The sequence below is a fragment of the Moschus berezovskii genome, chromosome 12 (genome assembly GCF_049115385.1).
Source record: "Moschus berezovskii isolate FMDL1 chromosome 12, NW_MosBer_1.0, whole genome shotgun sequence".
Taxonomy (NCBI): domain Eukaryota; kingdom Metazoa; phylum Chordata; class Mammalia; order Artiodactyla; family Moschidae; genus Moschus; species Moschus berezovskii.
The window spans coordinates 68,414,407-68,427,753 of record NC_142471.1 but is presented as its reverse complement, the minus strand read 5'-3'; the positions used below and the strand labels follow the sequence as shown (position 1 = coordinate 68,427,753).

The following is a 13,347-nucleotide window of genomic DNA, read 5'->3' as shown; positions in this document are numbered from 1 at the left end:
TTGCTTAGTCATGTCCCACTCTTTGCAACCCCATGGACTGCAACATGCCAGGCTTCCATGTTCTTCACCATCTCCCAGAATTTACTCATACTAATGTTCATTGCTTCCCTGGTGGCTCAGAGGTTAATGCGTCTGCCTCCAATGCGGGAGACCCGGGTTCGATCCCTGGGTCGGGAAGATCCCCTGGAGAAGGAAATGGTAACCCTCTCCAGTATTCTTGCCTGGAGAATCCCATGGATGGAGAAGCCTGGTAGGCTACAGTCCACGGGGTCGCAAAGAGTCGGACACGACTGAGCGACTGAACAGAACAGAACAGAAATGTTCATTAAGTTGATGATGCCATCCAACCATCTCATCCTTTGTCACCCCCTTCTCCTCTTGCCCTCAGTTTTGCAGTGAAGTTTTAACTTTTCCCCTTTTCAGTGAGAAGAGATAGCATCAACTTCACCTAAGCAGAATGGTTCGAAACTTTGAGCAGCTTATTTATTCTTCTTGATTTACCTGATTACTTCTTGATTTACTCAACTGTCCTATTCTCCTTACTTTACTATCCAGCTCCCCTGCTTTTTCTCCAACACCCATACTTTCTACCTCTCAGGGCTCCTTTCTCTAGCCAACCCCACCACCTGCCTCTACTAGTTACACTCAGGCTTCTTAGCACTAAACCACTTGTACTAGGACTTTCTGAAGGCAACAGAACACAGTCAGAGCAGGTGAAAGAAGCCTGCTTCTTCAGAGCTGCAAAAAAAGGCAAAGCGCTCCACCACAGTGGGTGGGCCAGCAATCAGGACGTGTAGCAAGGCATCTCGGTGGTTAGCATCTACAGGTTCAGAGCTGACAGTGTGCTCTAATAAGATTCATCTCTGTTCACTTAACTGATGTGGGCTTTATGGTAAATGTTCTCTTGCTTAATTACTTGGGCAGAGTCGCTGATTGCCTTTCCTGAGGAGTTCTAAAAGATACCCCTGGGATGGAGCATAAACCCCTTTTCATGTCTTTTCATTTCATTCTTGGAGTAGTTGAAAACCAGTATGTGATCCATATGCCCACCATCCTCTCTGTGATGGCATGAACATCAGGCCCACTCCTTGCTAGTATGGTGTCCATATGGCCTATACTGGACTAACCCAGGGATCTGGTCAGCCGTCTTCTGTTTTTATTCACGTGAGAACCCCATTCCTCCCTCTCCACCACTGAAGTATATGCACAGCTCTTCCCACTTAGTTTGGAATCCATGTGCCTGTTTTTCTCTAACTATTGTATAAAATCCACAGAATATTCCCTGTTCTCCCCAGTCTAGCATGTAATTCACTAAATTAATTTCCCTGTTTTTGAAGTGATAGGAAAAGAAGCCTAAGTTAGTCAGTTACTATTTTTTTTTTTTGCCATCCTGTCCCCCATACTCAAAGTTATAAATGTCTTATAATAAGTTGATTAATTGTGCTGATGGGAATGAGGTATAATTAAAATGTTTCAGGGTTTTGGCACATGTCAGTTTTTTTTTTTTTTTTAAGTTCTCAGGTCACATTCAAGGGATTGGAATGTTTACTGTTAATTAAAAATAGATCACTTCTTGGGGTTTTGAGCTGATCTCCACTGCTTCAGAAGTCCTTGCAGGTATGTATCAGGATTTTCTTGTATCCTGAAATAAGGTAGAAAGTCTGTTAGACATTTTCACATGGCCCATTTTGTTCCTTTATAATCACTAATTTCTGAGAGTGTAGAGGGGCCTTGCTTCTGGAGACAAGAAATCCAGGGCTAAATTACTAATTTCAAAGGGTATCAAAGGTTTGGAGCCTCTGTTCATTTATTGAGAGAAAGCTTTGATAAAAAGCAAGCATTTCTAAGGAGTATAGATTAAGTGATATCTTCTATGGAAGTGTACATGGTCTGTTTGACTTTTGTGGTTCCTTCATCTCCTGTGGTTCATTTTTCTTCATTTACTTTCATTGTGGAAAGAGTGAAACAAAGTCAGGCTGGTATCTAAAAAGCAATAAGGAATTCTGTTTCCTTCTCTTGGCAGTGCTAGAAGAGATAATTTAGCCAAAATGTAAAGCCCATGGTATCTCACTTGGCTTAAATCTATGGTTTGGGGCCACAGTAACTAGAAATTAGCTCATTTTTCAAGCAAAGTAGCTATAACCAATTGCTTAATTTCCAGCAGGTGATGAGGCAGAAACCTACATTGGGCAAAATCATGCATCAAGGTAGAAATCTCAAACTGCCAAAATGCGTAGCCATGCACAGCTTCAGAAAATGAGGCAACTGCCCCTCAGGCCATGTGCATTTCATACACATTAACTCTTTCTTGTTTCCCTCCAGTTAATGAATTGTGAACTTTCATTTGTCTAATGCAGAGACTAGAAAAATGTTCAGTAGGTGAATAACTTGCCGAGTGTGACACATGTGCTTCTCACCTAGAAATCGAGAGAGATACTGACTTAAATCATTCCCCAAGTTAAAACCTGAGGGTTACCATGGTGTAGTTTGGGACTACACCGTTCACTGTTTGATTTCCTTCAGTCAGTAAGTTTATGGTGGTTTAGTTGCTAAGTCGTGTCCGATTCTTGCAACCCCAATGAGTTTATGTATACTAATAAATCAAATTCTCTTGGCCAATTTACAAACTTTGGATCATTGAATAAAGCACACAACTAGATGCATTGGCCAGTAGCTCATCCTTCCTGATGGTTGTCAAAATGTCTTCTATAGTAAGGGTCCATTTTTGCGTCTCTGGTCTTGAAAGGAATGGCCACAGAAACAGTAGTATAAAGAAGGGGATATTTGGCATGAAAGGGTTAAGACCTAGAACATAAAGGGTAAGTTAGAGGAAACAGGTCACTTGCTGAAGTTTTGACTGGATAGTTTCAAAGTGAAAAGGTTAAAAGGTATTCTTATTTGAGGTTTTATTTTGTTTAATGTTAATCAGCAGAATCTCTGAGGCTTGTAATACACTGCTGTTAACAGGCATCAAGGGAAATTGCTTTTTTTTGTTGTTGTTGAATTGGATGGGCTGAAGATTCATTGACTTCATGAAGAGGGAAGCTTATTACTGCATGAAATGGGAGTATATGAGGCAATTCTGAATGTGAAAAGAAATGTTAGTTTAAAGTTAATAACCCAGCCTCAGAGGAACCATTTTAATCACTGCCACATACCACTTAGTCATACCTTCATCCTTTCTCAGAAGCCAGTCTTATAACCTGTATGTTTGACAGTTTCCCAGGTTGAAGCAGGTATGAATATGGTGGGTTTCTTGTCCCTTTTTTTTTTCTTGTCTTTTTTTTTTGGCCATGCCATGTGGCCTGTGGGATCTTAGTTCCCCGAACAGGGATCAAAGTCATGTCTCCTGCAGTCCTGCAGTGGAATCAAGGACTCCTAACCCCTGGACCATCAGGGAATTATCTTTAATTCCAGATATCTGGGAATATAGTCTGTAGTACGGATCACTGGACTGCTCTTTTGGGTCTAGGAAAATGGAAACTGCTTGAGGGGATAAGTTTTCTTTAGGGCAAGTTACGATTATATAGGAAGACACAAAGAAAAGCTTTAGAAAGGAAACCCAACTAGTTGAAGAATGCTTCTCTGGTACTCAGAGAGGTTAGTGTCTTGCCCAAGGTCTTGCAGCCTAGAAGTAGAGAAATAAGAATTTTAACTCAGGTCTAATGCCTCTAAAGCTTTGTTTTTTACATTATGTGAATTATGTTGTGCAGGGAAATGATGGTGTTTTAACTGTGCCTTCCGAAAGGAAAACTAAGACTTTGGCTTTTTGGTGATGAAGAAAAATAGTATTCCATGTCCAGGAGATGGTGGAGAACAGGGAAGCCTGGCATACTGCAGTCCGTGGGTCGCAAAAAATCAGATACAGCTTATTAGCAACTGAGCAACAACAGTGTGAAGAAAACCATGTGAACAAATCATGATATGCAGGTGTACATGTTTAGCAAGTATTTGAGAATACAGGACTATAGCTTGATGAGACTGGGCTTGAAATCCAGATGTATCAGGCTTTAGGTATTCACCCATAATCAAACCCTTTAATGTAAATCTGTGGCCTTGTAAGAATAGTGTTAGGGTGAAACTTTTAGGTATTTTTCTCATATGTACCTTGTTGCGTATACCAGTTATGTTCCCTCCTTCCTTGGAATCAGAGCTACAGAATCTGCCTGTAATCAACCTTTGCCTGTTTTTCTCTTTTGTGCCTGAAGAATTTACATAGCAGCTTTTAGAGACAGTCTGCTTTCTCAGATGTCTTAGTAAGGAAACAAGCACCATGTTCCGAGCTTCTGGATGAAACTATTATTTATTTATTGTTTTATAAAAGACCCTTAGAGACTTCTGTCTGTGAAAGGTAGCTGGGATTGTGAGAAATTGCGTGTTAGGAGGATTTACTTTAGATTTGCTTTGGATATAAGGAAAAATCCACATTTTCTCCTAAGCTACATTGCCTGCATTTTTAAGGTAATATTTCCATGCATTTCCTGGGTAAGCTGGGCATTAACTATGTGTCTCAGCCATCATCCATCCAGCACTGGGGAAAAGAAAGCCACTTTGCAGAGTCGTGAGTCAGAGAGAATAAGTTAAAAATGGACCAAGAAATCCCCAGCCAGTTTGTAGCTCAGCCTTGTTGTTCCATCTGTCCACTTCATTTTGCTTCAGTTTATATAAGTGACCCCTGTCTTCAGCAGTAAGAAGTTGACAGTTGCATTGGAGGATGGCCCAGATTCTTGCCCTTAAAGGTGCTTTGGGTGCAAATCCATCCCTTACTGTGACTGACTTCAGCAATTTCCCTTTCTATGACATTGTCTATTTCTTCTTCCTTTCCCTTTTTGGAACTTTCCAATTCAGTAGCATTTAGGAGACCCAGTCCCAGAGTATAACACACTCCCCAGCACCTCTCCCACTCCCTACCCCTAAACAAACAAACAAAAATTCAGGCTTACTTTTAGAAGATACTAGATTATTTTTATAAGAAATGCCAGAAAGCTTTTCCCTGACCTCCTCATATGACTTGAAGAGAAAGTTTTACTGTTTTCAGTGACAACTTTTGTTCCTTCTTTTGGTGACAGCTGTTCATGTCTGAGTCACCTTTTCTTCCGGGTTGGGGATAAAACATTTTTATTGTTATTTTCATGCTTTTGGAGAGTAGCTGGTGATCATGAACCTCCTTACTTGTGGTGAGATTGGACAATAACCTTTGTAGACTTTAATTTATTCAGTTTTGCTAAAGGCTTGGGAAGATATTGGTGAACAAAATAAATTTGGTCCCTGCTTTCAAGATGCATTCAGTTCCAGTGTGAGGAAAACTGGTGGTTTGGTAAGAATTTATATTCCCTTTCCCCACTAAGTTCTACCTCCAGACTCCTTCCCCTTTCCTTAGGCCTTATTTCTTTAAATCCTCTTCCTAGTCTTGGATGGATGGCTTTCTCTGAGTAATGTATTTAGCTCCAGTCATTTCTCAAAAACAAAAAAGTAGTCAAGAGTGTTGAGACTCGGAGAACCTTCTTTCTCCCCCTTCAGTCTACCCGTAACATTTTAATCCAAGGAGTACTATGTTCAACAGCCAGAAGTTGATGTTGTTTGACAAATGCAGACCTTTTCATCTGAAGATATCATGCATGTTGCCGGGAGTTGAACTTTTCTGATCTCTGGGCAGAGTTGTTCCTCCCTGCACATGTGGCTTCCAGTGTCAGTGCCCATGTCTCTGCTCCCTCTTATGGCACTGACCACAGAGGCTTCTCTAGAAGCTCCTTAGACTCTATCTGCTCTAATTTATGACAGAGTGGCACAGTGAGCTCCTTTTCCTCTTGCCACCAACATCATGAGCATACACAAGCTCTAGGAAAGTTATCTTGGTGAGTGAAGCATTCTGGGACCTGTGAATTCTATGTGGAATTGTTTACTAAGGAAAGCAGCTTGCTCAGGAACTGCTGGAGTCGAGGATGCCTTAAGCTAGGACTGGCGTACTGCAGTCCACAGGGTCACAAAGATTTTGGACACAACTGGGCAACTGAACAACAGTTCGTATGTTATAGCTCAGACATTTAACGTGTGCAACTCATTGTTTAATATACTCACAAGGTAATACAACTATCACCACAATCTACTTTTAGAATGTTGTCCCCCAAGAAGGGTACTCCATATCCTTTAGCAGTCCACCCCCATTTCTCCTCTAACCCTTCCCTTAGCCCCAAGCAACCACTAACTTATTTTCTGTCTGTATAAATTTGCCTGTTCTAAACCTTTCCTATAAATGGAATGGTATATTATGTGGCCTTTTGTGTCTGGTTTCTTTCACATAACAACTTTTTCTACATTCATTCATATTTTAGCATTTATCAGTACTTCATTCCTTTTTATGGGTGAATAATATTTAACTATAGCTATACAGAGGATGAGATGGCTGGATGCCATCACCGACTCGATGGACATGAGTTTGAGTGAACTCCGGGAGTTGGTGATGGACAGGGAGGCCAGGCGTGGTGTTGATTCATGGGGTCGCAAAGAGTCGGACACGACTGAGCGACTGAACTGAACTGATACCACATTTTATCCATTTGGGTTGTTTCTACTTTTTTGATATTCTGAATAATGCCACTGTGAACAATTATGTACAAGGTTTTGTGTAAACATGTTTTCATTCTTTTGGGCATATAAGAGTAGAATCTCTGGGTCATAGGGTAATTTTGTGTACTAACATTTGAGGAACTTCCAAACCACTTTCCAAAGTATCTGTACCATTTTACTATCCCACCAGCAATGTATAAGAGTACTAATTTCTTCATGTCCTTGCCAACACTTGTTAACTGTCTTTTTGGTTATTATGATCCTAGTGGGTGTGAAGTGGTATCTCACAGGGGTTTTTCATCAGATACATGATTTGCAAGTATTTTCTCCCATTCTCTGGATTGTCTTTTCACTTTCTTGATGGTTATCCTTTGCAGCACAGAAGTTTTTAAACTTGACCTACTTTTTTTTTTGTCACTTGTGCTTTTATTACCCCCTAAGGAATCATTGCCTCACCCAAATTCATGAAGATGTACTCTCATGTGTTCTTCTAAAAGTTTTATGGTTTTTAGATCTTATATTAAATCTGTGTTCCATTTTGAGTTAATTTTTGGGTATAGTATGTGGTTCAGCTTCATCCCTTTGCATGTAGACATTCAGTTGTTCCAGTATCATTTCTTGCAAAGATTCTTCTTTTCCAATTTGATTGTTTTGCTACTTTTGTGAAAGAGAAACCTTAGTCAGTGCATAATGGCTGTTTTCTCATTCATTGTCCACTTACACCTTCCTCTTCTTCCCTATTCCTCCTCTCCTTTCAAGTCTCCTTTTCAGAAATACTTTGTAGCATAAGAGTTTTCCATTGGCAAAGGCTAGGTTTTGTTTGAATACCTGAAAGGCTGATATTAGATGAAAGCCAACCTCAGTGTACAAAAGGAATTCTTGGCAGTCTAGTGGTTAGGACTCTGTGCTTTCACTGCCGAAGGCCCTTTTTAGATGAAATAAGTCGTGAGGGAATTAAAATCATACTTTGATCATTCATCTTCTGATAGAAAAAAACTGCCATTTACTGTCTGGAAACCTAAACTTTTAGACTTCAGCACGTGACAGTTGCTACCTGTTTTGACAGGTTTTGATCAATGAAAATGAGAGAGCTACAATTAGAATGACTTAGTAGTCTCCTCCTCTCCTCCCAGATGTTCAGAAGAAATGTTGGTAGATCATTTTAGAGGTGGTATCAGTGAGAAGGAAAGCCTGAAGAAAAGAGAGAGATTCCTCCTTCATCCATCAATCTCATATCTTATTGTTCTTCCACTGAGAGCTGGTAAGACATGAGTTTAATTCTGGGGGCTACCCCAGGTCGGGCAGCGGGAAATCACAACCCAGGTGAGCCCTGGTAGCCTCCAGACTTACTGGGGAAGGAGAAGCTAAGTATTGCAGTCACTGCAAAGGTATGTGTCACTCAGTGTGGGCTGACTTAACCTGATTTTAGTGTTTTGTCATCTCTTTGCTGCCTCAGAACATACTTCCATTTCAACAGTATGAAGTCCTGAGCTCTTGAATAGGAAGCTTCCAAACCCTGTCTGAAATGCCTTGCTAAAGAGCGTGGAGGGAGAACAGCCAATGTCAGACTGTTTTTCTTACCTCTTAGACCTAGCACCCTGCACCTGGTGGTATCTCCAGAAAATCAGATTAGTACTCATATTTTACAGATTAAAGTCCCAAATAAACAGCAGGAAGAGTAAAGCAGAGGTGTATACTGTGTCCTGTGTGGGTCTTGAGTTAGAGATTATTAACTGGATTTACACTGTTTCACCTGTCTCGGGTTTCTAAACAGTCCCTTAAATTGCCTGGTGGGAGACCTTCATCACTTACAGAGATCTGAAGCTCTGGGAAGAGAATGTCACAGGTTAGGTTGGAGGATGATTTTATGTTTGTTCCGTAATATAAATTCTCAGACTGACAAATCTATCATACTCTTAGGATAAGTTTGCCTAAACAGCATCAACAAACATGCCCTGCAGTATCAAGCATAGGGCATCCATAGACCCAGCTGATATTTGGCAGATGTAACAGAAGGGAAGGAAATAGTGTACTTTCTGAAGATAGTACCTTCCAATTTTTTCTTTCTCTCCCCCATCTCCTCTCTCCTTTGTTTCTTGCTCTGAGCTCCTTCTCTGTCTTTCTTTCTTCCCTCTTTTTCTTTCTCCTTTCTCTCTCATTTCTTTCTTGCTTCCTTGCTTTCTTTCTTGGCAAGAAAATTCCTCTGATAGGAAAGGAATAGAATTACAGCATCCCTATCTGTTCCGTTCCCAGGGATTATTTCATTGTCCTAACCTCACCAGCTTCTCTGGATTGCCAGCTGGGCCCCAGTGGCTGCTACCATCCCACCCAGACAGACATTAGGGGTTTTTGGAGTTCTCTGTTCTCCAAACCTAGGCACATCAAAACAAAATTGCAATTCTAGTTCAGCTGAGTCAGGATTTTTCTCAAACACTTTTCAAAAAAATTTTTTTACTAAGAAATTTAAAGAAAACCTTTAAAAAAAAAACCCTTTATAAAAGCATGATGTATTTATAAAATGCAGTTTCCATTTTCCAAAATAACTGAGGTCTGATAGTAGATTGATTTGTCTATTGTATTTCCTTTCCTCACTCCCATCACTCTTGGGAGCTGAATTCTGTGACTCAGACTCTATCCTGGGTTAACTGTAAGTTAGTGCTGCTTCTAGGTTTGGTGGGATTCTCAGTTCCCTATGCCTGCCCCGCCATCTTCTCATTGGGTTTAGCCTCCCGGTTTTCTTTCTGTTCCTGGACTGTTGTCATCCCTGCCAGTATCCTCAAACTTTGCTTTCTGAATGAGAAAAATATTTGACACCCCCCAACTTGATTACAGTGGATATTTTGGATTTAGACCAAGCCCCACAACCTTAACTTGCAGATAATAACATCCCTACTCTTCTTAACAGTCTCTTGGAAAATAAGTTACCAAAACTTGCCTCTTGTGCCTGACCCATTTCTGTCCTATTTGATTTAGTCATTCATTGAATATTTATTGAGTACCATCTGTGTGCCAGGCATTGTGTTAGATATTTAACATTGCTTTACTATATAAATATTGCATGAATCCTCTTAAGGTTTAGTTCACTCTTTCAACAAACATTTATTGTATGCCTGCAATGTACTATTCCTAGTTACTGTGCTAAAACAGATATAATTTTTCCCATTTTATCCCTCTGGCAAAATATCCAGCTTTCAAAAATCATTCAGAAAAACATTGGTCAAACTGGGATTCCACACCATGATTTTCTTTTTTAATTTCTGGCTTATACTTCTGATATTTGGGTTAGATTAAATTCTTTACTATCAGTTCAGTTCAGTTCAGTCACTCAGTCGTGTCCGACTCTTTGCAACCCCATGAATCACAGCACACTAGGCCTCCCTGTCCATCACCAACTCCCGGAGTTCACTCAAACTCATGTCCATCGAGTTGGTGATGCCATCCAGCCATCTCATTCTCTGTTGTCCCCTTCTCCTCCCGCCTCCAACCTTTCCCAGCATCAGAGTCTTTTCCAGTGAGTCAACTCGTCACATGAGGTGGCCAAAGTATTGCAGTTTCAGCTTTAGCATCAGTCCTTCCAACGAACACCCAGGATTGATCTCCTTTAGAATGGACTGGTTGGATCTCCTTGCAGTCCAAGGGACTCTCAAGAATCTTCTCCAGCACCACGGTTCAAAAGCATCAATTCTTTGGCAATCAGCTTTCTTCACAGTCCAACTCTCACATCCATACATGACCACAGGAAAAACCATAGCCTTGACTAGACAGACCTTGGTTGGCAAAGTAATGTCTCTGCTTTTTAATATACTATCTAGGTTGGTCATAAGGTTATATTAAAAGAATATATTGATTTCTATTATGCTGTCATACACATGTTTTAATAAACTTTCAGTTCAGTTCAGTCGCTCAGTCGTGTCCGACTCTTTGCGACGCCATGAATTGCAGCACTCCAGGCTTCCCTGTCCATCACCACCTCCTGGGGTTTACCCAAATTCATGTCCATCGAGTCGGTGATTCTATCCAGCCATCTCATCCTCTGTCATCCCCTCTCCTCCTGCCCCTAATCCCTCCCAGCATCAGGGTCTTTTCCAATGAGTCAACTCTTCACATGAGGTGGCCAAAGTATTGGAGTTTCAACTTTAGCATCAGTCCTTCCAATGAACACCCAGGACTGATCTCCTTTAGGATGGACTGGTTGGATCTCCTTGCAGTTCAAGGGACTCTCAAGAGTCTTCTCCAACACCACAGTTCAAAAGCATCAATTTTGGAATAATTTTAAAATTACAGAAAAAAAATGCAAAGATAATAGAGTTTCTATATGCCCCTCAGCCTAGTTTCTCCCCTCTTACATTACCATGGTATGTTTATCAACACTAAGAAACAAGCATTGATACATTACTATTAACTAAACTCCATATTTTGTTTGGGTTTCAACAGTTTTTCCTTTAATGTCCTCTTTCTGTTCCCGGATCCAATTCAGAGCATCAAGTTGCGTTTAGTCATATCTCACCAATGGCTTCCAGTTTATGACTCTTCCTCAAGTTTTGTTTTTCATAACCTTGACAATCTTGAGGAGTAACTGGCAAGGTATTCTCTAGAATGTACCCCAGTGTGGGTTTGTCTGATGTTTTTCTTGTGCTTAGATTGAGATCATGAATTTCTGAAAGTACACGACAGAGATGAAGTGCCCTTCTTACCAGAGGTTACATGACATCACTGGTGATACTCACCTTCATTGCTTGGTTGAAGTAGATTTGCCAGTATTCTTTACTGTCAAGTTACTATTTTTCCCTTTTGCTACTCTATGGAGATGAGTCTAGCTTACTCTCAGTGATAATGGAAACTAAACTCCACTTCATAAAGAGGAGAGTATCTGCACATATTATTTGAAATTGTTCTGTTAGATTTTTCTCTTCTCCCCATTAACCTCTAGTCTAAAACCTGTGTTTTTTATACTCTTCTTCTTGTTCAGTTGCTAAGTCATGTCCATCTCTTTGCAACCCTGTGAACTGTAACACACCAGGCTTCTCTGTCCGTGCTTCTCTGTCCATCACTATCTCCTGGAGTTTGCTCAAACTCATGTCCATTGAGTCATTGATACCATCCAACCATCTCATCCTCTGTCACCCCATTCTCCTCTTGCCCTCAGTTTTTCCTAGCTTCGGGGTCTTTTCCAATAAGTCAGCTCTTCACATCAGGTGGCCAAAGTATTGGAGCTTTAGCTTCAGCATCAGTCCTTCCAATGAATATCCAGGGTTGATTTCCTTTAGGATTGGCTGGTTTGATCTCCTTGCTGTCCAAGGGACTCTCAAGAGTCTTCTCCAGCACCACAGTTTGAATGCATAAATTCTTTGGTGCTCAGCCTTCTTTATGGTCCAATTCTCAAATCCATACATGACTATTGGTTTTCTACTCTACCAGACAAGAAATCACAAAGATCTATACTCAAGCATTGGTTTCAGGGAAATTTATTTCAGATTTCAGAGCTTTTGAAGAGATAGATTTGATATGACTTGGTGACCCTGAAGAGAGAATGTTTGAAAACAACATTCAGATTTTGGTTTGAATGGCTGGAAATAAAATTTTGGTTCAAAATATTAACTAGCAAATATGATGGTTGTAGGCTTTGGGAAATTTTAGGTTCTTCAGAGACTGTATTCAACCCACATGTTGGTCCAGCTTCACTGAATGCCCTGTTCTCCTGAGTAAAAGCAGAGTAAAGTATTTTTTTTTTCTGACTGAAACACAAGGGCCGCCTGGTGGACAGCCCCCTGAGCCCTGTTTCTCATCTGAAGGATGCTAGGTTTTGACTTTTGTTTGGTTGTGAGTTTTTCCCCTAGTTCATTTACGGAGCAGGCATACTTGATTCTGTTCTCTGTCTAATAAATTATTAAACTTTTCCTATATTAGAGTAATCACTTCACCCCATGTGATCTCATGTTCATAAGAGGACAGTTATCTTCTGAGAGTCAAATCCATGGTCACATACTCTAAATCAGAGGGTAGCTGATACTTGTTTTTAACTCATTTATCCTCTTATTCCATCTGGTACTGTATTCATGTTAATTCTCTGTTTCAGAGCCATCATCAACCACTTTAACCCCAAAATTGAATCCTACGCTGCTGTGAATCACATATCACAACTGTCGGAGGAGCAGGTAAGCAACTACTTTCCTCAGAGTGGCCTTAGTTGGTGGCCAGCATCAAGTCCTCTCAGATGGCAGAGGGATTCTGTGACTGAGCTTCTAGTGGGAGTGGCAAGAGCCAGGCTGCTAAGAGGAATTAGTAAGGGATTTGTTGATAGTACTTTAATTAGAATGATGGCTTCTGCTTTTGTGCCATATGAAGGATTCATTTAATTATGTAAAAGATAATGTAGGTGAAATTTTGGTGAATTGTTATTTTAGTGTGGGTGATAAGGCATTTCTTTAATTTTAGGCAGAGAGTCATTCTGACTTTTGAAAATAAGAAATGAAAACTTAGAAATGGTTGAAACTGCCAGTTAGAAAAACCCTGAGTTCAGCTTAATTTGATGTTGTTTGGCTCCTTAAAAAAATGAACCCTCCTTGGGGCAGATTTGCCTTAGAATTGAGTTCTACGTGCCTTGAACAATTATTTCTGAGCAAATTTTTCTGTGGTATGAACTGTGGCACATGCAGATAGTGTTGTATGTTCGTTTTCCTTGAGTCTTGCCTGATTTTCTCTTTTCCCAAAGAAAAGAGCCCTTGGCTCTGCATTATATAAAAGTAAGATGGGGCTTTAGCGTAGCATGGTATCAAACTT

At 40.4% G+C, this 13,347-nt stretch overlaps 1 protein-coding gene across 4 annotated transcripts in view; it reads left to right on the top strand.

Moving 5' to 3' along the window:
* Window positions 1-13,347, top strand: part of ARMH3 (armadillo like helical domain containing 3) — a 183,164-nt gene that overhangs the window by 137,192 nt on the left and 32,625 nt on the right. For 3 of the 4 annotated variants that reach the window (XM_055424803.2, XM_055424802.2, XM_055424804.2), the window contains exon 24: window positions 12,644-12,722. In XM_055424803.2, coding sequence (XP_055280778.1) covers window positions 12,644-12,722 — 79 coding nt within the window. Of the gene's footprint in view, window positions 1-1,514; window positions 1,618-12,643; window positions 12,723-13,347 lie in introns of all 4 variants that reach the window. The other variant, XR_008685754.2, reaches the window with a different exon arrangement.